The sequence below is a fragment of the Panthera tigris genome, chromosome B1 (genome assembly GCF_018350195.1).
Source record: "Panthera tigris isolate Pti1 chromosome B1, P.tigris_Pti1_mat1.1, whole genome shotgun sequence".
Classification (NCBI taxonomy): Eukaryota; Metazoa; Chordata; class Mammalia; order Carnivora; family Felidae; genus Panthera; species Panthera tigris.
The window spans coordinates 197,751,173-197,778,337 of record NC_056663.1 but is presented as its reverse complement, the minus strand read 5'-3'; the positions used below and the strand labels follow the sequence as shown (position 1 = coordinate 197,778,337).

At 50.9% G+C, this 27,165-nt stretch overlaps 1 protein-coding gene across 3 annotated transcripts in view; it reads left to right on the top strand.

Moving 5' to 3' along the window:
- The window catches only part of STX18 (syntaxin 18), a 121,162-nt gene that overhangs the window by 78,829 nt on the left and 15,168 nt on the right, over positions 1–27,165 (top strand). For all 3 annotated transcript variants that reach the window (XM_042984946.1, XM_042984947.1, XM_042984948.1), the window contains exons 3-6: positions 3,044–3,159; positions 4,916–4,993; positions 5,158–5,224; positions 19,348–19,463. In XM_042984946.1, the coding sequence (XP_042840880.1) occupies positions 3,044–3,159; positions 4,916–4,993; positions 5,158–5,224; positions 19,348–19,463 (377 nt within the window). The remainder of the gene's footprint in view (positions 1–3,043; positions 3,160–4,915; positions 4,994–5,157; positions 5,225–19,347; positions 19,464–27,165) is intronic.

The following is a 27,165-nucleotide window of genomic DNA, read 5'->3' as shown; positions in this document are numbered from 1 at the left end:
CCTTTCCCCCTGAAGTAAATTGACTAGTCCAGACCTATATACCTAATATGGTTTCCTTTCATTGAATCTAATATTTCGGTAAATTGAGGTCTGTAATGAAATTACCCCGCTGTAGCTCGTAAAGGAAGTAAATAAAATTAAAGTTTGATGAATTTCTATATACGTGTCCTATGAGAATATATATTTTTTGGAATTTATTTGCCAGATAGTTAACCTTTTCAAAATAGTAATAATTTTGTTACCGTGATACTTAATGTGTCACCAGCAAGCCTTCATCACTTTTGACGGACATGTTTCAAATGGCCATTATGTAGCTGGCGCTCTTTTTAAATTATCACAGAGAAACAGGAGTTTGAACTTTCTTCCACGTTGGCTCTGTGTCCTCACCTGTCATGTCCTCAGGTCCGCGTGCCACCTAAACATCTGTCGTCCCCCCCCAGCCCCCCCCCCCCCATGCCTGCTGTGCTGGGCGCCCTGGGCTTCGCCGCATCCCTGCACGTCCAGTCAGTCCTCGGCCTGTTCGGTCTTTCTCGGACCTGCTGTGCCTCCTCCCCACCAACGTGGCCTCAGCCCGGGGTCTCTTCATGTCTTCCCATAGCCATGACCAGGCCACCCGGTTCTGCTCTCATCTGCCTCCAGGCCAGCCACCGCAGAGGGCCCCGTGCGAAGTGCAGATTCCTCTGTTTAACATCCTCCTTGGGCACCTGGGTGGCTCAGCCGGTTGAGGATCTAATTCCCGATCTCGGCTCAGGTTGTGATCCCTGGGTCGTGGGATTGAGCCCCACGTCGGGCTCTGTGCTGACCATGGAGCCTGCTTAAGATTCTCTCTCTCTCTCTCTCTCTCTCTCTCTCTCTCTCTGCACCCTGTCCCCTGCTTGTGTGCTTGCTCTCTCTTTCTCTAGAATAAAAAAAAGAAACAAAAACAAAACCCACATCCTCCCGTGACTGCACCAGCAGGCCCCAACCGCTGTATCCCAAGGGCTCCTCTGCAGCTGACAGCGGATGGAGTATTTGTGTGGCCGTTGTGTTTGGGGGGAAACCTATCGATGCTGGAGAAGTAGCTGTTGCGGGTTCAGCACAGTTTCAAGTGAACGTGTGTTTATCGAAACACTGTCCGTGTTCCTTTGAGAAATAGTGTCGACATCGCTCTACATTCACTGTGGAGACACCGACCGTGCACATGTGTCCCTGCAGCGACTCGAGGCCCCGAGGGCCCCACAGCGTGGACGCTCAGTTTGTGGGGACCGCCCGGTGTACTCCTGTTTTCCCTTCCACACTCAGATTGGCCTCGCGTAGACCGTCTGTCGTGCGGTGATCCGGACACTGACCCGCGGGCTGGGGATTTGTAGCAGGTCTTTTTCGCCGTCCCCTGTGGGAGTGTCCCCCGCTCTGCCCGCCTGGCACCGCCCTGCGCAAACTGACCTCTCCCCCCTTAGTCCCCACTGTCCACTTGCAGACCAACACCATCCAGCACGGTTTCTCGTGCCCCTTCCTCCTCCCCGGGTACCTGTGGCCTGGCGCCTGCCCTGTGCGGGGATCAGAAATAAGCCTTGTTCAGCTTTGGACCCCTGACCCCTGCCGCAGTGCCAGCCTATGGGGTTTAGTAGAAAAGTGAACGAATGGATGAATCGCAAGGATCAAATAAGTAAAACGAAATACGCGTAAGGCGTTGAGAGTAGAGTCTGGCGCAAAACTACCTGTTCGGCTACCGTGTGCGGGACACCGTTTTATGTCTTGGGGAAACAGAAAGGAAAAAGATGAAATCCCTGCTTTCGTGAAGCTGACGTTCTCCTGGGAGGAGAGAGACGTCACTACTTCGGGGAGACCAAGGAAGCCGTGAGGCCAAGGAAGCCGGTGAGGAGGCGATGGCAGGGGAGGAGCAGTGCGGTCTGGAGTGTCCCAGCCTGTGTCACAAAGCAGAGCAGAAGGTGACTCTGGAGCTCAGAGACAGCAGCGTAATCCCCAGCACAGGCGCTGAGAATCGGTGACGGGGGCCGGTGCCGGGGGCGAGCCAGGGGGTGGTCACGGAAGCCGGCTGTCATCAGAGATCCGAATGCGGAGGAGGCGCGTGCACGGCTGTGGGAAGACCACCCGCCGGATGCGGACGTGGCAGGCCGCGGCAGGGTCGGGGGCGCGCGTGGTTGATCGGGGGCAACAAAGCAGCCGGTGCAGGCGGGGTGCAGGGCAGGAGGGTGAGTGTCAGGAAGTAGGTCACACGTCAGGCCGGGCCGATGGGGACTTGGTGTTTTATCCCCGGTGAGGATGAGTGGCTGGCAGGGCCAGCGGATGGGGACGGAATGAACTGAGTCTGCACATTATCCCAGGTCCCTTTTGACCTGATATTTTGTGACCCTGAAGTCAGTGATAATGTCTCGAGTGTTTCATTCGAGTGTTAATAATAATGCTGCCACCCCTGCCCGGCTCTTAGGAAGACGAGCGAGGTACTAGAACTACAGCGTTTTGAGTTTCACGGCGCTGCGTTATTGCAGGCGAGCGCCCTCGCCAGCTCAGTCACGTTTGAGGTTTTTAACTTAGTATCAGGGAGACATGAAATGGTCTGAAAGCCCTTTAATTGTGAGTTTCCGAGGCGGTGTGTGGAAAGACGGCAGCCTGACAGCCTTTCACACGCACCCGCAGGGCCTCCACGGCACAGGCCCCCTGACGTTCGTCGACTTCTGCCCTCGTGTTACGGGAAAGCCTTCCGTCGCTGCCCCTGTTCTTAGAGCGAGAGCCCACATGCCTGCCAAGGCCTGCTCGCCTCGCCCTGGCCGGACTGGCGGCTGCAGGTGGGTCTCTGCAGGAAGCTCCGCCTACCTAGCGGCCTTGGCCGGTGTTGGCTCCGCTGTTTAGCCCCTGCTTCTCCCACCGCGCAGCCTGCTCGGTTCCTCTTCCCCACCTCTGGTCTCAGCGTAAACGTCACGTCCGCAGGGAAGCTCTCTCTTCCCTTCCCTCCCCGTCCACACAGCAGTGGCGGTCATTTGCTGCTGCTCTAACATTTTGTCTCCCCTCCCCACCTTTTTTTTTTTTTTCTTCCTCTTTTTAGCCACATCATGTCTGAGTACGGGAGGATGACAGACACAGAGCGAGACCAGATAGACCAGGACGCTCAGACGTTCATGAGGACCTGCTCTGAAGCGATTCAGCAACTGCGAACACAAGGTGAGGTGCTCTGAGCCGCCAGCGCGACTGATGGGACGAGGCTCGTGCGCACAGCCGGCTGACGCTCTGTCTTGTGTCCCTGCTCGAGTCTAGGTTTCGGGACTTTAAAATTCTTCTTTTCTTGATCAGCGTGTTAACCTAAGCCGTTAAAAGTAGGGAAGAGGCCGTAGTTCGGGTCACGCGGGTCGGGGAGGGGGTAGCAAGGACCTCTCCAGGCACAACCAAACATTTCGTAAGGGTGCCGGGGCACCGCGGACGGATGGTGTGTGCGTGCCTGTGTTGTGTGTGGCGTTCAGGGGGCCGTGGTCGAGGCACGTGGACGAGGACGGAAGACGGTCGTCTCCGCGCTCTAGCTGTAGTATTGGACTTTGGGATCCAACTGTCGTGCCGAAGAGGAGGGCTGTGGAGCCGGGGGGGGCTGATGTGCCCACCCCAGCCCCACCACATTCTGCCCAGACGGCTTTGGCAAGTCACTTAACCGCCTTAGGCCTCGGTTTCTTCGTCTATAAAATGGAGACAGTGCCAGGGCGTATCTCTTCGGGTTGTTACGAGAATTCAGTTGAATTCAGCCCATGCTTAGAGCCGTAGTTGGCACTTGGGTTATTAGTCACTTGCTGCCACTGATGTTTCACTTTTATCGAGGCAGTGAGATAGCTTCCCAAATCGTATATCCTCCTGGATTCTTTCGTAGCGTGCTTAGACGGGTACAGATTGCGTGAAATAGCCCAAAGTTCAGAGTGGGCAGATGGCTGCTGTGTTCTTGACACTGACTTCTACCTGGGAAGCTTCCATCACAGCCCTGAAGGGCCATTGGAGTCTGACAACAGCTATGGGCATTCTTGCCCGAGAAATACATGTACACCCAAAATTTTGTGTGCAGTCTCACGGTTCCGCTGAATCGCTCAGGGGAATCTCAGGTTACGCAGCCGTATAATAAAAACGTGATTCATGTCCTGTCCCCCTAAGGGCCTGTACATTCATTGAAATCACCTAGAAAATACATGATTGTGAATAAAATCAGCAATTAGGTACCAAACCGTGTGAGCTTGGGCTTCTTGTTGACTGAACCATGGCAGTTTCTTTGTGCTCAAAGAAAGAAAGAAAGAAACAGGGCTCCAAATTGCCTTTGGGATTAGCAGTAATATATGCTAAGTGCTGCCAGAGGGCCTGCCCGCCGTAGGCACCCGCTCAGAGTGGGAGCTGTCCTGCCAAAATGGATGGCATGGACTCGGAGACAACGTGACAGTTGCAGAAGCCGGGCATCCTTGTGGCTAAGACAGTCCAGGAAGGTTTCCTTGAGAAGGAAGGGCCACCTCCAGGTCTGAGGGGCGCGTGGAACGTGAGTGGCTGAGGGGGAGGACGGAGCATTCCAAGCTGGAAAACAGCACCGACCGGCCGGCTGGTGTGTGGTTTGAGTTTGATTTAAACATGTTCCTTGAAGGTCAGCTTGAGCGTTGGGTGCTGTTAGTACAAACGGGGTCGGCTCTCCAGAAGTGAGCCCCATCGAGTACGAGCCCTGCGTGCCATAATAAACCATAAATTCTTTGACTGTAGTTTTTCTACAGGTTTAATCTTTTGCTCGTGCGAAGCCCAGTAAATCTTGCTCTTTTACAAATGGAATGGCACTTGACAGAAGGCTTGTTTTATAGCCGTATTTTTAAAAATACTTTCCGTAGAGAAACTGTTCTAAGGAAGCTGAATTGTTCTTCGGTGTAATTGAATACGGAGACCTGACTGTTGTCCTTTTCTGTTCCAGCCCACAAGGAGGTACACTCCCAGCAAGTGAAGGAGCACAGGAGTGCCGTTTTGGATTTCATTGAAGATTACTTGAAAAGTATTGCGTTTTATCTTAAGGGTCAAACGTGGCATTGCACGACAGACGTGATGCGAGATGTAGCTTTGCTAGCTGAAGCCCATAGTGTCTCATTATGTTTCGTGACACCCTTGCCTGACAAGCGGTTTTAAATGGTCTCTGTTCTGGTGTTTTCCCTACAACAGGAGTTTGTAAACTTTACTCAGAACAAAGAGCCATCCGAGTTAAGCGAGTGGTGGATAAGAAGAGACTGTAAGTATTGTCTCTGTTGGTGTTCCGTAATTAATAATAGTAATAACAACAATGGACATTTGTCGAGTCTTCATGCTTTACGACGCACGGAGCTCGGGTGTCCTCGGAAAATGCCATAGCCAGGCCTTACTGAGCCCTGGCTGTGCTGGGCACGGTACCAGATTCGTCGCTAGCTCGCAGCTGCCCTACGGGGCAGGTACTGTTGTTATCCCCGATTTCCGGACGGGGCGGCCGCTGTGGGGAACTCAGGAGGTAGCAGCTCTGCGGTTCGAGCCCAGGCTGTGTGGTTCAGAATTCACACGCACGCCCATCCTGTGCAGATAGCCCTGTGAGGCTGGCGCGGTTTTAGCCATCTCACCTCTTTCTCTTTGCGCCCCCCTTCCCCGCCGCCTCCCCCGTGCCGCTCCTCGTGGTCTCTCAGAGTGTTTTCCTGAGGCCGGAGCTGGGGCGCAGCAGCCAGTGAGGCCCCCCCCCAGCTCACCCACGGCACGCACCTCCCTTCTAACAAGGCACCCGCTCGGTGCCGGGCGCTGTCACAAACCCCCTTTGGCAGGTGAGGACATTAGAGCCCCAGCAGGTTAAATGACTTGCCCAAGGCCACACAGCCAGGAAGCAGCAGAGCCACGCTTCGGTATCTCCCGTGGCACGTGTCTGTCCCCCGAGCTGTCCTCCCTGGAGGAGCACGTGCCGGCTTGTGGGGCACAGGGACTCAAAACTGCTTCCCCTCCAGCTGCCCAGCCTGAGACAGGGTTCTTAAATGAGCAAGGAGCAAAGGTCCGGGTTTCAACTCTTGACCACTTCTGAACTGGTCTTGAGAAGACTGGAGGGTGTTCTTTCAGAAGGTAACAGTACGTACTATTGGGCGGCAGCTTTTCTTAATTCCGATTGTGTCGAGAACCCCAGCGCCAGCCCCGGTTCGGTGCTGCACTAGCAGGGCCTGTGGGACTCAGGGCCGAGATCATCTGCGGTGAGAGGGCACGGAGCAGACAGCAAAGGGAAAGGGCACCCAGGCGAGGTGCAGAGGAAGCCGGGAGCAGGCTTCTAAGGGTCCCCTCCAGTGGAGTCACACAGGATGTGACTTGTGACCACTTGTGTGAACTGGCCACTGGGGAAGCTTATTAGAAGCTCACTGGCCCAGGGATTTTACTGGGGGGCTGCTCACAAAGGCGCCTTCTGCTTGGCACTTACCAAAATTCCAGACTCCCAGAAGGAAAGCCCGTGTTCCGCATGAACCACACTGTTCGCACAACGGTTCAAGCACAGGGAGCCACTCTTAGCAGTTAGGGTTGCGGGAACCCTCCCGAAGTCCCAGTTCCCAGACACCAGCCCAGGGCTGAGCCTGTGCACAGGTCTTTGCAGAGAGCAGTCTCGGGCCTGCACGGATACTTGTCCCCACGCTGGTGAGACGCATTTGAAATTGTAAATGCCAACAAGTGGAAGCATTTGCAGGGGATACTAAGTGGATACGTTAATGTGTGTTACCTGTCGGCAAATAATTACTTGTTTATTACACAAGGCAATGAGGAGAGGCAAGGGGAGAGAGAGAGAGAGAGAGAGTGAGAGTGTGTCTCTGCCCTCAAGGAGCTAAGACTCAGGCTGGTTGCCATGGAAACATGAAAAGGTAGCCAGTTTCATCAGGATGTCTCATAACTAATTAGCAAGTTCAGAAGGGGAAACAGTGCCATCGAGTAGCACAGCATCGTGCCTCAGAGCTCAGACTCTACGCCAGACAGCCTGTGTTCCTGTCCCCCCTCTGCCACTTACCAGCTGTGTGACTTTGGGACAATTGCTTGACTTCTCTATGCCTTCGTTTCCTCACTCGTAAAGTGGAGAAATTCAAAATACCTACGTTGGTGGGTTGTGAGAACAAAATGCATCGGTGTATGTAGGGCAAGCGTTTACATGTGTTCATTTGGACTGTTACCTCCGGTGAAGCGTTTACCGCGTCTTTACCAATGTGTCAGCTTATTTCATCTGATCCCCGACATTTGATCCTCCCTGTTAATATTAAGTATGAGCATCTGGTTTTGTAGAGGAGATTGAGGCCCGGGGAATCTGGGTGACTTGCCCCGCCCCCCACAGCCGCAGCAAGGTTTGAACCCCAGGGCACCGTGGCGGATTTCGCAGACAGCAGGCTTTGCGTTGGATCCCAGAAAGGGACGGCAGAGAACGCAGGCAGTCCAGGCTTGGGGAGGGGTGTGGGAGGAGGGGTGCCCAGAGCCGGCCCTGAACAAGAAGAGTGGGCTCTGGCCGCGTGTGACTTACCGTCCACACGGGGTGGCGGTCACTCTGCCTCCCAGCCGCCAGCCAGAGAGGCACCCGTTTCTGCTTCCCCAGCCAAGCGGACCCTGCACTTGAGGCTCAACAGGCACCCCGGGTCGAGTGAGAACGGGCTTTTGCTGCTGCCGCCTCAGTTCTTGGTTCTCAGCGGAGGTTTTGACCAATTAACGTCAGTCAGATGGGAGTTGTTCTCATTTCCACAAGTCAAGTACAGCCTCGTCTCCTGCCGGGTAGCTGCCCTGTGCCAGTTACTTTGAGCAAAAGACCTTGAGGGAAATAACTGTGTGACCCTCACAGTGTAGTCCAGCCTCCTTCTAGTTCTTTCCTCACCTTGTCCCAGAAGACATTGCCCAAAACATACATGAAATTTTACCACTCTCTTGCTCCCCATGTCTTACCAAAGCAGAGCTTCGTAGCATGGCATTCAAGGCTCGTGATTGGACAGCGGCCTTTGCCTCTTGGTCGGTCCCTGTGGATCTCTGCTCTGACCATACGTGACTCCCTCTGTGTTCTGAAGAGGCCTTGTGCTTTGAAGCCCTCATGCCTTAATGCTCACTGATTTCTCTGCCCAGAATGCCTTTCACGGAACCCTATATCTTCTGTCCCTCCTCCCTTCCCTCCTCTGGCAAGCAAACTGATGTATCCTTCCAGCCCCAATTAGGATGCTGCTTGCTCTCCAGAGACTTCCTGGCTCCCACAGGCCGTGCTGGTGGCTCCTTTGTGGGTCCCCTGCTCACCGTCATGGCCCGTGTAACCCACATGCTCTCGGAGGGCTGCCGTCGCACCACCCGAGCCCATTACGTGGCACCATGCCTGGCCTGGCCTGGGGAGGCCACTCACTGAGGGCTCTCGAGTGAAAGAGTGACAGGGTGCCTGAAGATAAGTTGCCTGTGAGGGTTTTTACCGTCAAGTCGGATCTGTGGGAACTTTGCTTTTGTATTATTTTGTTTTGATTGGTGATAGTTATTGATAAAAATCATTCTCATAAAACGGATTCGAAAAACCCAAGGGCTCATGTTTTATGGCAGTGTTGTTACTATCATGTTTCTTTCGTTCTTGGCAAAAGTAAAGCCTATTTATTAGTTAAGGAACTGCTTGTTTTCAATCTGTCATAGTATAGGATAAAAGATACTCTATGCTGGTATTTTTTTCAGACAAGGTGATAGCACACTAATCTCTCCTATCAAAGGGCACTTACTTGGATGAGATGTTTGCTCACGTAGCCAGAAGTAGTCTCAGCTGACCTTTATGCAGTTCCCTGTCTATGACTGTTTTCTTAGAAGGGTAGCACCCTTGTTAAATGTGACTTTTTTCTTCCATTCCCCTGACAACTGTACAGCAAAAGAAAAAAACAAATACAAGATAGAGATCACGTATGTTCCACGAAGCCTGAAATATTTACCATCTGGCCCTTTACAGAAAAAGCGTGCCGACCCCTGGCTTACAACAGGCTTTCTGAGGTGAAGGACCGCTTTTTTTTGTTGTTCGTTCTTTGCCATCCATCGTGGATGGAGGTGTATTCCACTGCGCAGGTCGGGTTCACGGCTTGGGGCGCGGGCGACCCTGCCACCATAGTTTGAGCTGAACCGATGAGCAGGATGTGTTTCTGATGAAGGGGCAACGTCAGATCGCCGTAAATGTCTCTGTATGTTTACTCTGTGTTTTTATCCTCGTCTTGTAGCAGACCAGTAACAAACAGTCGGTAGCCTGGTGCTGGTCTGCGGAGCCCCTTTTGTGCGGCCCTGGCTTGGTGCCCAGTAAATACCTGTGTGGGTGTGGAGATGACTTGCTCAAGGTGGCGTGAGGTTCTCCTGCTGTGGGAGCGCACAGTGCCTGTGCCAGAGGAGATACCTTCGTCTGAAAGTCACTTTTGAAATGATGGAACGATACTGAAAATATCTTTTTTCTACCTAGAGCCTTTGTTGGGGGCAGAAAAGAAGTGTAAGAGCCATACTTAACTCTGGAACATTGATCACTTTTCTCTAACTTTTGTATAAGGGCAAGAAGTTGTTCCACACGTTTTCTTGTTTCAAAACTGAAAAATCTGTTTCTCTCCCTCTTTCTGCTCTTCTCAAAATTTTTTTTTGTTTTTGTTTCTTGAGAAAGAGTGAGGCTGCAGAGGGAGGGAGGGAGGGAAGGGGAGAGAGAGAGAGAGAGAGAGAGAGAGAGAGAGAGAGAGAGAGAGAGAGAAAATGAATGAATGGAAATATGTCACGTAGGCTCAGCGTGTGTGGGGCTCCATCATCATGACCCGAGCTGAAATCAAGAGTTGGATGCTCAAATGACTAAGCTACCCAGGCACCCCTGTTTTTCTCAGATTTTAAATAGAATCCCCAGATTTTCAAATAAGGGATTTGGAAACAGATGTTGGCCAGGTGGAAACTGTGTTGATTGCAGTTAGGAAATGAGCAGCCTTCAGTTAGAGAAATCAATTTAAATAAATCATGGGATATAAACTGATCATTCTGATGACTTTTTAAAAATTGCTTTTTTCAAAGTGCCTTCAACTAGTTAATTTGCAATTTCCCTGAGGATTGCAAGAGACATTCTGTGTATAATGAGATCTGTTTTTATCACTGTTAAAAAAAAAAAAAAAGGCTCTCAGCTTTGTCTCCTGCATTGTAATCTTTTATTCATTTTAAATTGAAAACTGACACATTAGTATACTCTCCACACAAAGGATCACAGACATTCCCAGAGCCCTTTATTTAAAAGTCAGTTAAGCCCTTCTTCCTCAACAATTCAGTCCTGCAGCCCCGGGGTGGGGCAGGGTCAGGTGGGTGTGTAAAGCGGTGGGGGCCACAGCTCGGAAGGGTAGGTCAGGTCCTGAGCCTGAGTGAGGGGGGGGGGGTGCGCCCTTGTGGGGGAAGAGTGGCAGTGGAGAGGACTCTTTGGTTATATAATAGGAGGATTGGTCAAACAATTGAATACATAAGGATGATGGAAGCCGGTTTTGCACATTCCGGGAAGTGAAAGGGATAAAACCAGAATGAACCCTGTGCTGTTAGATTGGAATGAAAGGTACGGGTGCGAACTCATGGTTTGCAGTTTGCATAGATAGATGCAGAACTAACTATGGTTGTAAGTGAGTATGTGTGTGTAGGTGTGCAAATGGCCTGGAAGGAGGGACACCCCAGTAGCGATAAGCATACTTAGCATTCAGATCTTGGCTTCTAAGTAGCAATTTCAGCTTCCAGGAACCAGAGCTCCTTGCAGAAGTGGCTCCGTCTGGGGCCAGAGGAGGGAAAAGTATAAAATGAGCCTGGAACCTTTGTCATAGCAGGCAGCAGGGAAGGGCTCAGAGGATGATGGGGACATGGGAAAAGGACAGTTTGAAGGGGCTTCGACTGGCCAAATTTGAGACAGTTTGAGCATCAGATCAATGCTAGTAGCAGAAGGTAACCTGAATAAAATAGAAAATCTTGCATCCATCTAGATAGGAATCCATAAGTGAGTACATTGAAGGTTTGGCATTGATAACTCCATCGCATCAAAGCACTCCTTCCCCCAGTACTCAGACTTCCAAAGGGGGAAGAGTAGCTTCCGCAGTGGGGAAGCCTGGCAGCCACCACCTTAACCAAGTGACGGAGGGAAATCTGGGACAACCTGCTAGGAGGCCCTGGGGAGAACGTAGATGAGTGTCCCTCTTTTATGCCAAAGATGCATAATCTGTCTCCAACCGTGGGGAACAGCAGACAAACGCAAGCTGAGGGGTTTCTTAGAGGATAGCTGGCACGTTATTGTGTCCCAAGGTCATGAAACTCAGGGAAAGACCGAAGAACTGTTTACACCAGAGGAGCCTAACAAAAAATAACTGGATGCACTGTGCAATTTCGTCCTAAAGGACGTCCGCGAGGCAGCTAGTCCAGTTAGAATGGGGTCCAGGGAAAGGCTGAAAGTCACGTGTCGACGTGAAATTCCCGATTTTTGATGGTTATATTCTGGTTGTATCAAAGAATGCTCTTGTTTTCAGGGAATCCTGAAATACTCAGAGGGAAAAGGGCATCAGGTTGGCAATTTACTGTCTGATGGTTCAGGAGAAAGCGTTCTTTGTACTCAAGATTTTTGTGTATATGATTGTTTTGCGACAAAATAAAAGCCTACAAGATCCCATGTCACATTTATTAGAATAGCCAAAATAAAAGTGACAGGTGTTGGGGGGTGGGGGGGGGGGTGTGCAGCAGCTGGAACTCTCACCCACGGCTTCTGGGAGTATAAAAGAATTCTTTATTAAATAGCCAAATAGTTCTCCAGAGGGCAGGGCCGTCCTGTGACCCAGAGGTCCCACTGCTGGCTTCCCTGTGCCTCCATATACCCTTGTGCCCTTACGTGCTTGGCAGAATATCACTCCTCTTTCAAGAGTGCGCCCAAGTGACTGCTCTGCGAAGCCCCTCGTAATTTCTACGCTCGGAGTTGGCAGTAGAAGGAATTTGTAAAATACTTACATTTTACATGGTACTTTTCTCATCTACCGTTTCATTTAGCCTTTGCAACAGCTTTGAGGTGCGATATTACTTCTGGAAGCCAGGTTTCTCATTGTCACAGACGTGAGGAGGGGAAAACCAGGATGAAGACCTGTTTCTTTGGGTTGGAACGAAAGCTACTGAAAGCCACTTTACAGATAAGGCAACTGAGGCCCAGCACTTAGAAGAGTAGCCAGGAGAGTATCGATTGTGTGCCGGCCTCCCTGCTGGGTACGGCCTCGCGGTTGGTCCCAGTCTTGGCGAGAACACTTGAGGAAGGCGCTGTCTTCTCCATCTTGCAGATGAACAAAACTCAAAGAGGATTGGGGAGAAAATGGTCACACTGCTAATAAGCGGCAGGCTAGAATTCAAGCTCCCTCTCCTCTCCAAACCCCATTTCTAAATGTACCTTTCTCGGTCAGCCAGACAGTGTGGTAAGGACCGTATCTCTGACCGCCGTGGGACTTGTGGACCCTGTCGGCCTAGAGGGTCTTCTTAGAAGGGCGGCAGGTTGGCGCTGCTGAGCAAACCGCCGAGGAGAAGGCCGCCCATCGCTCACACATGCGGCTACCGCCCCCCTCCCCACCCTCTCCCCTGCCGGTCTGTCAGGCCTCCTTAAATCATCCCGCACTTCCCACACAGCACCGACCTAGAAGACCAGCCCTGGCTGGGCCAGCAGTCGGAGGCCACACTGGGTCCCTTGCACAGACTAGAGAGGGGTGGCCCCTCCCCCGGAGTTTTAAAACTGTTGATGGATTGTGTCAGCTGGTTTCTTCTGTTCTTCTGGTCTGCACCTTGCTAGAAGAAAAAGTGCATGTAGCTTTGGGATTGCACAAGACGTTTTCTTTATGAAACCACTCTGCCTTTTCTTACTTACACGGTCATGATAGCCGTAGCGGTGGTAGTTAGGGTGGTAGGAACAGCCAGCTTGTGCAGCTCTTGGCATATGCTGTGCAGTGTGCTCAGCATTTGCATACTCAGCATTTGCATACAAGCCAGTAGAAGGTACCATGTTGAACAGAAGTAGTCAGAACTGGGGAGCCCCTGGGGGGCTCTGTCGGCTCAGCATCTGACTCCTGATTTGATTTCGGCTCAGGTCATGATCTCACTGTTCATGAGACTGAACCCCACACCGGGCTCTGTGCTGACAGCACGGAGCCTGCTTGGGATTCTCTCTCCCCCCTCTCTGCCCCTACTTCGCTCGTGTTCTTTCTCTCCCTCAAACTTAAAAAAGTAGAATGGACATCCTTGCCTTGTCTGTTTAAGGGGCAAGGATTTAGTTCGATGCTAGCTGTAGGTATTCTGATATCTTCTGATATAGCTGCTCTATATCAGGGTAAGGAAATGCCCTTCTTTGTCACGCGTTCCCAAGACTCCCCTCTGGTTCCGTGATTTGCTAGGAGGACTCCTAGAAATGCTGCTGGACTCATGGTTAAAGCATACAGGTTAAAAGCAGCAAGGCTAAATAACAGGCATGTAAGACAAAGTCCTGGAGAAACCTAGATGAAGCTTCCAGTTGTCCTCTGAAAACCGCACCTAATTCTCCCGGCAATGAAAATGTGTGATGTCTGGCAACACGTACGGGCTATTGTCAACCGGGGAAGCTCGCTAGAGCCTTGGCATGCAGGGTTTTCACTGGGAGTCAGTCATGTAGGCACGGAGCACCCAAATAGCCGACCTTCGTTACTCCGTCTCCAGTCCCTCCAGAGGTCAGGTCCGCACAGTCTGGTCCGAGGCCCCCATCAGAGATCACATGGTTGGCATAAACTCTCTGGTGTGGTCCAAGGCACCAGGTATACAAAAACACTGCTTATCAGGCAGGATATTCCAGGAGCACGGAGGTTTTCTTCCAGGAACTGGTCCAGGGCCAGTTTCTCTCTAATGGGCAGAGTTGGCACACCCCAAACCTGCGGAGTCAACCTTTTCCTGCACACCTTCTAGTCCTAGTTTGTGAACGGGTTTTATCTTGAAGGGATCTTGAATTTTTCAAATGCTCTTTCTGCATCTAATGAGATGATATTGTGGTTTTCTTCTTTTAATGTAGTGTATTACATTGATTTAAAAATGTGAAACCAACTTTGCGTACCTGGGGTAAACCCCCCTTGGTCATGATGCATGGTTGTGTTTATATATTATTAAATTCGGTTCGCTTATATTTTGTTAAGGAGATGTACATTTATGCTCGTGAAGGCGTTTGTCTAGTTTTCCTTTCTTGTAATGTCTTTGCTGGGTTTCCATACCAGAAACTCACAGAGTCTGTAATTGTTCTCTGTCCACTGGTGTTCAGGTCTACTGTATCCTGGCCTTTCTCCTCATTTTAGGGAGAAACGTGGAGTCTCTCACCACAAAGGATGCGGTGAGCTGTGGGTTTTCTGTCAGCATCTTAGCAGGTGCAGGACGTTCTCTCCTGCACACAGTTCTTCCTCTTGTGTGCTTTGCCCCACAGCTGTGCGTGCACACGTTTTCGTGACGTCTTTCCACGTCGGCGTAGCACTCCCAAGGTGATACAGCCAGTGCCACAGCGATGGGCGTTCGGATTCTTTCCAGGCTTTGACTGTGCTACAGTTGAATTACATAATTGTTACAATGAATGGCCTTGTACAAACCGTTTCATATTGTTGCTGTGTCTTTGGGATAGATTCACACAAGTAAGATTGTTGCGTTAGAGAGTAATAGGTCTGTAAATTTTTTTTTAAATGTTTTATTTAGTTGAGAGAGAGAGAGAGAGAGAGAGAGAGAGAGAGAGAGAGAGAGAGAACGAGAACAAGCAGGGGAGGGGCAGAGGGAGGGCAGAGACAGAGCGGGGTGCAGAAGTTTGGAAGCGGGCCCTGCGCTGATAACAGCGAGCCCATGTAGGACCCAGACTCACGAACTGCGAGATCACGACCTGAGCTGAAGTCAGACGCTCAACCAGCTGAGCTGCCCGGGTGCCCCCATATACATCACTAGACGTTACCACATTTCCCTCCATGGAACTTAACACCATTTGGCATTCATACCCATCAGTCTGTGAAAGTGTCTGCTTCTCCACAAACTGACCAACCCGCTAGTCTTGTGATTTTTTGCCAGTCTTCCAGAGCAAGAAATTATGTCCTGGTGTGGTTTTTAATATGCGTCATCTTTTTAAAATATGCTTTTAATATATTTTAGTGTTAAATTTTAATATATTTTAATTTTAATATATTTAATACATATTTTTGAGAGAGAGTGCCTGCATGTGTGTATGAGCGGAGGAGGGGCAGAGGGAGAGAGAGAGAGAGAGGGAGGGAGAATGAATGTTAAGCAGGCTCCACACTGAGCACAGAGCCCAACTGGGGGCTTGATCCCACAAGCATGAGATCACGCATGACCTGAGCCAAAATCAAGAGTCGAACCCTTAACCGACTGAGGCACCCAGGCGCTGCATGCATTATCTTATTTTGAGTGAGAGCAAGCATCTTTTCATATGTTTAACAGTTTTGGGTTCATAGCAAAATTGAGCCGAAAGTACAGGGAGGCTCTGTGCACCCCTCCCTGGTCCCGCTCACTCACATCCCCTGCTGTCGGCATCCCCCACCACTTCTGGTGTGGTTTTGCCGGGCAAAAAAATATATCAAAAAATTTTTATGTAGTTAAATTCATCATTTTTTCCCTTCTTGCTTCTGGATTTTGAGTCATACGAACTTTTTTCCACACCTAGCTTAGAGAAGCATTCACCCGTGTGTTTCTCCTTTGTGTACGATTTATTATGTCTGTATCACTTGTGCGTTTGGACTTGATCTTGGTGCGCAAAGTGAGGAAACTTTGATCCTTCAGCCCCCCTTACTAAGCTTGTATCGTGTGCTAAATATCTACATACATTCGAGCCTCCTTTTGAATTTTCTGTCAGTGGTTTGTCAGCCTTTCCAGGCCCTGATACCGCTCTCTCGTGTAGGGTTTTTCCGGGCACGTTTTGCTGGAAACATTCTCACGTCTATAGCACAGTTGAGTTTACAGTGAACACCACCTACCTGCTGTCAATCTTACCCTTTACGTTTTACTGCACGGTGCTTAGTCCTCTTACCTTCATGTCTTTTACAGGGAGTTGTGAGCATCAGCAGCTCTGTCATTAAGTACAGTTCGATATTTATTTACAGTTTTTCCTAACATCCTTGCATGTTTCCGAGTGAATTTCATAATTGATTTGGTCTGGCTTCAGGATGGGGGAGGGGAACCTGCTGATATTTCTATTTGGATCGGTATGCTTCCATTTATAAATTAATTTAGGGAGAACCGACATCTTTTTTTTTTTTTTATGGCTAAAATAAGTTTGTTATTTATTTATTTGTGTTTGTTTCCAGTTTTTATTTAAATTGCAGTTAGTCATCAAGCCCCGCGTTGGGTTCTGCACTGACAACGTGGAGCCTGCTTGGGATTCTCTCTCCTCTCTCTCTCCCCCTCTCCCCCCACCCCCGCCAAAAACAAATAAACATTAAATAAATCCCAGTTTATATACAGTGTAATGTTAGTTTCAGGTGTAGAATTCACTGATTCAGCACTTGCATATAACGCCTGGTGCTCATCAGAAGTGCCCTCCTTAATCCCCATCACCTGTTTACCCCATTCCCCCTGTCCTCCCCCCGTCCTCACCCCCACCTCCACTCCAGCAACCCTCCGTTTGTTCTCCATAGTTGAGTCTGTTTTATGCTTCGCCTCTCTCTTCCCATCACCCATGTTCATCTGTTTTGTTTCTTAAATTCCACGAGAACTGACATCTCTATGATATTTCTTTTTCCAATCCAAGAACATGATATCTCTTTCCATTTGTTATAGGATATTTTTATATCTTTGAAGACAATCTTTTAGTTTTTCACACATAGGCTTTGGGCTTTTCTTGTCCAGTTTATGCTCTGATACTTGTTGTCCTTGTTAGTTGTTTGTCTATTGTTTTGGCTATTGCAAATGGGGTCTTTTCCCCCTGAATCTTCTCACTGTAAGCCTGGCACTTTTCGACGAACATTTAAGCCATTGTTTTGTTACTACAAGCCGTGCTGTGATGGATGTGTCTCTGTGTGTATTTGTGATGCTTAGAATAGCCGATAGATTTTCCAAAGGTGGCTGCATCCAAACATATCGCATCCCACATGGCCTTACTAAAATCGACTTCGCCACTGCTCCATTGAGAGGGAGATGTGAGGTCCGTGTCCCTCTCCTTGAGCCCGAGTGGACCATTGTCACTGCCTGGGCCGTGGTGTAGGACAGAAATGACGGTGTGACTCCTGCGGCTATTATAAAAGGCACTGCTGCCTCTGCCATTGGCTCAGACGCTCCTTGCGCTGGGGAGACAACGTGGCCCCTGACAGGGAGACGCGGCTCCGGGCCGGCACCCACCTGCAGTGGAGCCTTGTGAGGGAGCCTCGTCCCGATGAACCCGCCAGCCTCTGGCAAGCCTTTGGGTGACGCAGACCCAGCTGCCGTCGGGCTGCGCCCCGTGAAGGACCGGGACTCGGAACCGCCCCGCCGAGCCACTCCCACATTTGTGGCCCCAGACATGCTGATGGACGGTACCGATTATTGCTGTTTCAAGGCACTGAGCTTTAGGGTGATTTGTTTCCCAGCCGTAGTAGCTGGATGTGTAGGACGGTTGATACTATTGTCATTTTTGAGAATTCTTTTATGAATGTTGTAGCAGAGCAGTTCCTAAACAGCTTTTCTCAGAACCCTTGTCTTTTCCCAAAACTCCATGAAAATGGTCTCTGCAGCCAGGTTTTTTGGAAGAGACGTCCTTTTGGGAAATTCACAACGTATATTAGGATATTAAAGACTGAAAATGTGTAGAGTAAAATACCCACCCAGCTTCCTCAAATTCGTTTGACCACAAGTCCTTCTCATGGGTCCTGATGGGTAGGATCCTCTTGATGGAGTTGTTAGGAGCGTGGCCTTGGAGGCAGGTTCCCTGAGGTCACGTTCCGGCCCAGCCATTTACTGACCGTGTGACCTGGGAGAGTTTCCTAACTTCCATATACCTCGGTTTCCTCCTCTGTAAAAAGGTCATTAATACCATTCCCTACCTCATAGGGACGTATGGCATTCAGTAAGTGTGTCCACACAGCATACTTAGAAAAATGCCCAGTACATAATAAGCCCTCAGTAAATGTTAGCTGGCATTAGCAAGATCATCCTTACACGTATTTACATTGTTCTTTTTATTTATACGCTTTCTGGGTGGTCATACAGAACTCATCATAGATCATTCTGGCAGTCCGCCTGTCATTGCTGTAGTGCTGTGTGGATTCCAGTGAAGCTATTACAAGGCTTGTTTCATAATCAAGTTTTTTCTCTTACTAGCTAATTACTGACCGTTGTTAGGTATCCATTCAGGCAACCTGTATTTCCTTTTTTTTTTTTTTTTAATGTTTATTTTTGAGCGAGGGTGTGCAATTGAGGAAGGGGCAGAAGAGAGGGGGACAGAAGCAGGCTGCACGCTGACAGCAGTGAGCCTGATGTGGGGCTCGAACCAACGAACCACAAGGTCATGACCTGAGCCAAAGTTGGATGCTCAACCACCTAAGCCACTCAGGCGCCCACAAGCTGTATTTCTTAAACACTGAATCCCGGGTACTCATCTGGGACCTTGGGCTGTGAAGCAGCCACGGCTTACGGCCCAGACCCCTGCTCTGAGAGCACACACCCCTGGGGAGTGGGGCAGGCAGTAAACAAGTGAACTGGGCCATTCCAGACCGGTGGCCGCTGTGAAGACAAGGGCTGTGGCACAGGGGGACGTGGGGGAGCCTGTCTGAGATCGCAGGGTCGGAGAAGGCCTCTCTGGGTGAGCGCGATGAAGCCTGGCCCCCAGGTGAGGCCGTGCGGCCACAGGAGGAGCCCTGGGGCGGCTGCCACGTGCAGAGGCCGTGCCTCCTGAGACCAGTCACTTCCATCCGGTGGCTATTTAAAGACTTGTGCTTTTACAGTTAACTCTTCTAAGATATTCCTTACACATACTACATAACGTGTGTGCCCGTGTGTGCGTGTGTATGTAGTTAGCCACACTTTTGCATTGGTGGGAAACAGCCGGCTCCTGGATTGAACAGTCAGCTTTTGCCACGCAGCTGCTGGGTGTGGTGTCGGTCTGTGGGGCAGGGTTGTGCGTTCTCTCCTTCGTCTGTTGACTGCACTCGCCCCCTCACCCCCACCCCCACCCCCACCCCCACCCCCACCCCCACCCCCACCCCGTGCAGGCAGTGACGCTGGCACCTCGTAGTGAGTGTCCCGCGGGAGGTGTGTTGGCATGGCCGCTGGTCAGCAACTCTGCTCTCTGGCGGAGAGCACAGAACAAGTGTGTGGGGGTCACGAGTGACTGCGTGTGTTGTCAGGACAGAATCTTGTAGAAGCAATTTATGTGATGGCTAATTATTTATTTAGATCAAAGCTGGAACCGGAACCAAGGACAAAGACCAGGGAATCCGTGTCTTCTGAGAAAGTTTCACGGAATCCTTCGCAAGACTCTGAAGAAAAATCTGTCACTGAAGAATATCCAGGTATGCATCAGAATCTTCCTTATGACACGTTGGCACAAATACAAAGCAGACAAAGAAGGAACACAGTCCTAGACAGCTTGTGGTGTTTGTATTTGCATAAAGCAAGGGAAACACAGAAGGGCCGGCTCTCTTCTGTCCCGGTTGGAGCTAGTGACTATCGGGCCGGCACAGGGGGCTGCTGCAGTCACCTGGGAGCTGGCGGGGTCCGGGGAAGGGGCCTGGGTCGTGGTGCACCACGAGGGTGGGGACTGGAGACTGAGAACCAGGAAGAAAAGAAGAGCTCTCTGCCCGAGGAATAGTGCACGCCAGTCTCAGGGGCCCCGGCACCCACGTGCTGCGCCGTCCCCGTGATCTCGGCATACTGTTAGCGTTGACCCTGCCTGGCTGCCGTGTGTGGACAGTGTGTGCCTGGTTTGCTCTGTCTCAGGTGTGGCGGCCGTGGAATTTTGCTCTGCGTGAATCCCGGGATGCTGGTGATCCAGGGGCCGAGAGTCAGTCCCCTCTTCCGTATTGTCACAGTGGCTCTCATTTACCGCACGTCTCCTAGATGCCAGGCACTGCCCTGAATCTTTACGGACGTCACCGCCACCCTTAGAGCAGGCCTCTGGAATGCGTTTCATGGACCTGTTTTTCAGATGAGCCTTCTGAAAGGCTCCGAGAGGCTGGGAAACTGAAAAGCTCATAAATGGTGGACCCAGGATTTATATGCCTCCCCATCTGATTTATTCCCTGCTTTTTACAAGAGAGGGGATTCAGAATGCAGCGTAGGAATGAGCGCCTGAAAGATGCCAGAGGCCCTTTCTGTAGTTGGGAACCGTGTCGGGGGGCAGGGAGACTGGTGTCTCACAAGCCCCTTCACTGTGCTGGGTTCCTGCTGGGGCATCAACAGGTCGAGTCTCCTTGGGTCTTTGAGGTGGTGCTGTCGCCATTTATGTGTGACGAAATCGAGAAACCAAGGAAGGGGCAGCACCTGAGTCACTCTTTGTAGAGCCCGAGCCCGTCCTCTCTGGTGGCTGCCTTGACCCCGTGGGCCAGAGGCTTTGCACACCTCCGTGTCCACTGGTCCCTAATGAGGGAGAACCCCGACATCACTCGTGAACTAACGGGGCCTGCCCTTCCTAAGACAATACACAGGGATACCCTGTTTGCATTTACTCCAACCAGACACAGAATGCTTGTTTAATCATTCATTCATGCAAGAAGTATTGTTGGGGCTGACGAGAGTGGGGAGAAGCCAGTGCAGGTTCTTGGGGCCCAGCTGAGGGTAGATCTCACGTGAAGAGATGTAGCCAGTCTGCCCTCGAGGAGCCGGGTAACAGGAGAGATTGGGCCTGTCAGACAGGTCAGAGACCTTGATATTTCAGTAAAGACCCAAGGGCAGTGAGGAGCGAGCCCTGTGTCTCCTGGGGGGAGGGTGTCACAGGCAGAGGACATTGGAAGTGCAGAGGCCCCGAGACGGGGGCCTGCCTCGTGGTGGGGGAGCAGCCTGGAGGCTGGAGAGCAAGGGAGAGGGCAGGGGGCCACCCAGCCGGGAAATTCCCCGGGCACCAAAATCACGGAGCCGAGGACTGTGTTACGTTTTTTTTCTTAATTTTTTTTTTAATGTTTGTTTATTTTTGAGAGAGAGACAGCGTGAGCAGGGGAGGGGCAGAGAGGGAGGGAGAAATGAAATCCAAAGCAGTCTCCAGGCTCTGGCTGTCAGCACAGAGCCTGACGTGGGGCTCGAACTCACAAACCGTGAGATCACGACCTGAGCCGACGTCGGACACTCAACTGCCTGGGCCACCCAAGTGCCCTGGGGACTGTGGGTTTGACTCTGAAGGAGGTGGGAAGCTGTGGGGAGGTTTGCACAGAGCACTGTCAAACCCAGTTTGAACAGGGCCCCTGTGGTTGCTCTGTTGAAGAGAAATAGTGACGGTTAAGAGCCTGCTGCAGTCACCAGGAACAAGGTACTGGTGAGCACACACACGGCGGCAGGGGAATGGGGGGACGTGGTGGAGTTCTGGGCTCGTTCTGAAAGTAGAGCCACAGAAATCGCTTCCTGTACGTAGACGTGAGAGGCAGGAGGGGTGGAGGAAGGCTGGGGTGGTTTTGACGAGGGAGAGGTCTGCTGTCCTTCCCTGAGATTCGGAGATGGGTTTGATCAGGAGCTCAGTGTGGGGCTCGTTGACTTTGAGATGCTTGGCAGAGAGGTTGGTCGGGAGTTGGGTTTATGAGTCTAGAGGTCAGGGGACAGGTCTGTAGGCAGCACCGATCCCCTGAGACAGGCCGGGGTCCCCCCAGAAGGAGGACGGGTAAAGGGAAGATGAAGGACCGAGGCCTCCCAGCACCTCCCGTCTTCCCTGCTTTATCCTTTTCCCCGGCACGTACCGCTAGCCTTCTGTTTGTTGCAGTCATTTATATTCTTCAGGACCTGTCTCTCCTACTAAAACGTAGCTCCCACGAGGACAGGAATGTCTGTGTTTTGTTCACTCTTCTCACGCTGGCACCCAGAACAGTGCCTGACACCGAGGAAGTGCTGAGTAAGTCTTCCTTGAAGAAAGCGGAGGAAGATGGGGAGGGAGGGGGGTGATTTGAAAGGCTGATTGCCTTTAGTTGCTGTGGAAGTGTTTCCTCATGTAAAAGGAACTAATGCCTCTGGGCAATAGAAAGTAAATGGTCAGAGTAAAAGAACACTCCCTCACAGTTTATATTTTTATTGTAAAGTCAGCATTTGTTGTTTTATAATCACAAGTTATCACGAGTTATTAGCCCACCATATATTAAAATGGGAAAACTCTCCAGTTTAGCTTCTGACCGCTGCTTAGGACCCAGAATGGTTTGAAGAGTGTCTCTTCTGGGGCATCATGATCCCAGCTCCAACACCTACTGGCACTTCTGAGCACCAGCTCCCCCATTTAAAAAAATAATTTTTTTTAACGTTTATTTATTTTTGAGAGACAGACAGGGTGTGAGTGGGGGAGGGGCAGAGAGAGAGGGAGACACAGAATCCGGAGCAGGTTCCAGGCTCCGAGCTTTCAGCACAGAGCCCGACGCGGGGCTCAAACCCACGAACTGTGAGATCATGACCTGAGCTGAATGAAGTAGGACCCTTAGCCGACTGAGCCACCCAGGCACCCCACCAGCTCCCCCATCTTTAAAATGGGAGTGATGATACCTACCTTTCAGGGGTACAAGGGGGAGGGTGTGAGGTTGTCATTGGTGCTGCCTTTGCTTACTGCTCTCCTTGTGTGTTGAGACACTCCCCCACGCCCGTCTAAGTCCTGGGATGTCTTTCTGAGATGCCCTATGGCCAGTCCTCTCCTGCCTTTTCCCCTTCAGCCTGGCACCTGCCTGCTTCTGCTGGCTCAGCCTCACTGTCCCCTCAACTCCACAGGCCACCCTTTCCTTCAAGGTCATTTGGTGATGCTTGTTCTGCAGGCCTCTCTTCCTTGGTTACATGGAATCCCAAGGAATAATAATATCTGAACTGGCTCTTATTAAAAATGTACACGATGTACTGTATGTATAAATCCCTGCGTATATAACATATTTCTAAATCCTTCATGTTGTTTTTTGCCAAAAGAAAGCTATTACCATACTGTAGCCCACCTTTATCTAGTTCCTGTTTGCAGGGGAAGAGAAAAAAACATGGCTGCAGCATGGTGTCATGGAAGGGCTTACAGACTAGGCTGGTTTCACAGCCTGGCCTCTGTCCTGGGCTATGACCTGGACAATTTATTTAAACTCTGAGTCTGCACTTTCTTGTGGTACCGTGTAGCCGTGGTTTGTTGTGAGCATTATGTGAGCTAGCTTACCAAACCGCACAGCTTACATTAGCGTGTGGATCCGTTGCTCACCACCAAGGACTGGGCCGTATCCTTCTTCAGCTTTAGCGCTGGGTGGCAATTAGGTTGGCTCAGATACCAAATGAAATTAAAATGTAGATTAGGAAGGAAGTTTTTTCTATTCACCAGCTACCTGATCTTGTATACAGAAAATTTTAAGGCATCTACCAAAATAAAGTAGTAAATTGGTTTGTCCAGGTTGCAGGATACAAAATCAATACACAAAAATCAGTTTAATTTTTATGTATTCTCAGTGAACAATCTGAAAATGAAATTTAAGAGGCAACAATTCCCTTATAGCATCAAAAGGAATAAAGTACTTAGGGAGTAAATTCAACCACAGTATAAAACTTCTACTTTGAAAATTATAAAACATTGTTGAAAGAAATTAAAGACCCACATAAATGGAAAAACTTCCCAAGATCGTGTCAATATACCCCAAATTGACCTACAGTTTTAGTGCATTCTTCATCAGAGTGCCAGCTGGCTTCTCTGTAGAAATTAACAGGTCGATTCTGAAATCCATGAGGGATGTACGAGGAACTCAAGATAGCCAGAACAGCCTTGAAAAAGAACACATAAGAGGACTCACACTTCCCAACTTCAGAACTCACAACAGAGCAGCAGAAACACAGGGTACGTACGGGACAGGTGTACAGAGCAGCGGGATTGAACTGAGAGTCCAGAACTAAAAGCGTGTATGTGCGGCCAGCCGATTTCCGACAGGCGGGCCAAGACGCCTCATTGGGGTGGGAGCAGTCCCTTCAGGTGGTGCCGGGAGGAGGGGACAACCACAGGCACAAGGCCGGCTCCACACTTAACCTCACCTTATACAAAAGTTAACTCAAAACAGACCAAAAACCTAAACGGATCTGGGACCTAAAAGCTCTTTGGGCTGAATCTTCCCGACCTCACATCTGACCAAGGATTACTAAGGACAGGACACCAAAAGCACAAGTGGCAACAGGAAAAGCTGAACAAATGGGCTCTCGTCAAAGTGAAACCCTTTTCTGCTGCTTCGACGGGCAGTAAAGCTAGAAAGTGAAAAGATCGCCCCTAGAGTGGGAGCAGGTGTGTGTGGATCCCACACCTGATAAAGGGTCTGCGTCCAGAATGTGCAAAGGATGCTTTAAACGCAACAACAAGATGATAAATTAAAAGCGGGCAGAGGATCCGAACAGAAATTTCTCCAAGGAAGACATACAGGTGGCCAATGCACATGAAAAGATGCACATCGTTGGTCCTCAGGGAAATGGACATCAAAACCACAACGAGATGCCATCTCACACCCACCAGGACGACTACGCAGATACAGGCACGCCTCAGAGCCGCCGTGGATTCGGTTCCAGACCACCACACGGAAGGGAGTCAGAGGAAACTGTTGGCTTCCCAGTGCGTATAAAAGTCATGCGTACACTTTATGGGGTCTGTTCTGTGTGCAGCAGCATACGCGTAAAAGGACAGCGTGCATACCTTCATCAAAAAATACTGCTAAAAAGATAAAAAATAATAAAAAAATACTGCTAGAAAAAATGCTGTCACGTGAGCTTTCAGTGAGTCATAGTCACTGATCACAGATCACCCTAACAGGTGCAGTAATCATGAAACGGTTTGAGATACTGTGAGAATTACCAAAATGCGGCACAGAGACACGAAGTAAACAAATGCTGTTGGAAAAATGGTGCCAACACACTGGCTTGACGCGGGGTTGCCGCGCACCTTGCGTTTGGAAAACCAGCGCAGCGCACGAAAGTGAAGTCCAAGTCCAAGGTGAAGTCCAAGGTATGCCTGTGATAACGAGCGTGGACAAGGATGTGGCGAAATCAGAGCCTTCGTTCAGGTGGAAGCTCTCCAGGCAGAGGATCCAGCCAGTGGAAGGGTCGAGGGGGAAGGGGGGCCTGGCACATGGAAGCACATGCACACACCCACGGTGGGGAGGCACAGGAGGAGACAAGATGGAGGCAGAAGCCGCGTGGACAGGCCGTCCGGGCCGCAGTGAAGGTTTCCCTGTGATTCTGTGTCTGGACGTGTTCAGGCTGAGGATGGCAGGTCTTGCACACGGTCCAAGCCTCTCTGCTGCATGGAGTGGGACGGAGTGAGGAAGAGGTGGCAGCTGTGGGCCTGTCCGGACAGATTGCGATGTGGGCGCTGGGTGACAGGTGCGTGTCAGGGCAGTGGTGGAGACGAGGTGGTGGGCGGGAGGAATGCTCCAATTCCAGCCGTAGTTTGCAGCTGCAGACGAGTGAGTAGGTGGGATGGGACATGTGAGGGACAGAGCACCAAGGCTGGGGGGACTGCAGGGAGGAGAGGGAGAGGAAGAGGAGTCTGACAGCAAGACTGGGAAGAGCGGGGGGTGGGGGGTAGGGGGTGGGAGGCTGGGGGAGAGGGCGACACCAGGATTCTCGTCTACGCATGCTAGGTCTGAGCCGGCTGGTGAATTTTCAGGTGGAAACAGCCCGTTGTGGGAGTGAGCCTAGAACTCGGGGAGAGCCTCAGGCCTGGAGACGCTTGGGAGTCATGGGGAGGGGTCACGTGGAGCCCCAGGCTTGCATCCCCCCACCCCACCCCCAGAGCCCGTGGGGAAGGGGACAAGCCATGCCCACCTCTGTGCTGCCCTGTTGTCTGGAGGCCCGTGACATTTCATCTCCATCCCGACCTTGATGCTGGGGGGTCATTCTTGTTCCCCCAACTGTCCCCCACTTAGGGCCCACACATCTGCCCATGGACGTCATACTAAGTGGATCTATAGGTAGAAGAAGGGCTTTTTAGGTTCAGGCTACAGGGAATCTTTTTGTCTCATCTTTTCGGTGTTTCATTTCTCCTCTGAAACATGAGCTGTATTCTCAGTAATACTTTAGTGTAGGACTAGGCGGTGTAGTTCTAGGCAGAGGGTGCCTTCTTGCTTGCCACACTCCTGACTTTTAAAAAGCCACTAGCTTTGTGACTTTTTATTTAGTCTGGAGTATCGGGGACCTCTGTGGTCAGGCAGACCTTCCGTCCACGTCTGAGGTTCAGGCCTCTTCCATATTCTTATTGTGCCAGGATGAGACTTTGACATACCCGTTTGTAATTTGCTCACATCGGTTTCCCCTGGTGCTAAGATGGGTGTGGCTATTTGTGAATACTGCCTGCACTTCTCAATGAGCTCTGGTTCCTGCCTTCAGGGAACTCACAATTGATTGACGGGAGTGACCAGCTTCCACCCCCTGAGAAAGTGACGCGTGCCCTGAGAGAGGGCACAGGTGGGAAGAACAGGGTCCACTCAGAGGGGGCTTCAGGAGGCAGTGTCCTGAGAAATGAGTCTGGACCGAAAATGGAAGCTCTATCCTAGGCAGAGGGAACGGCATGTGAAATACTCCGAGGCCAGAAAGCATGGAGCCGTGTGGGACGTGGTTAGTGCAGCCCGTGCAAAGGGGAGGGTTCTGTGGGGACTGAGGCTGGGCCGTGTCGAGGGCCTGTTGGGCCGAGAGCTTGCACGTGAGTCTTGGGGCTGGGCCACTGGAGGTCTGCGTCGAGGACGGCGTGAAGAGCACTGTGCTTCAGGCCAGTTTTTACGACAGCAGGTCAGGGTGGCCCTCGGTGGCTGTCCACGTGAGCGTGTTGTAGAGCGCGCGTCCTCTTAGCAAATTCTGTGTTCCAGCTCAGAGCTCCTGATGTGAATGGACGCTTCTCATCTTGGTGTTCTTCTCCGGAAGCAACATCAGAGGAGAAGCTTGACTCGGCTCCCATAACGAGGTCAAGCAGGAAACACAGGGCCCTTGGGGTGGGGGTGGGGTGAGTGAAATGTGCAGAGGTTCCTGCCTGAAGATGGCCTCTCAGAAAAACACCCCGCCAGTTTCTAAAGGTGCTATCAGCCTACGTTTTATGTATAAATT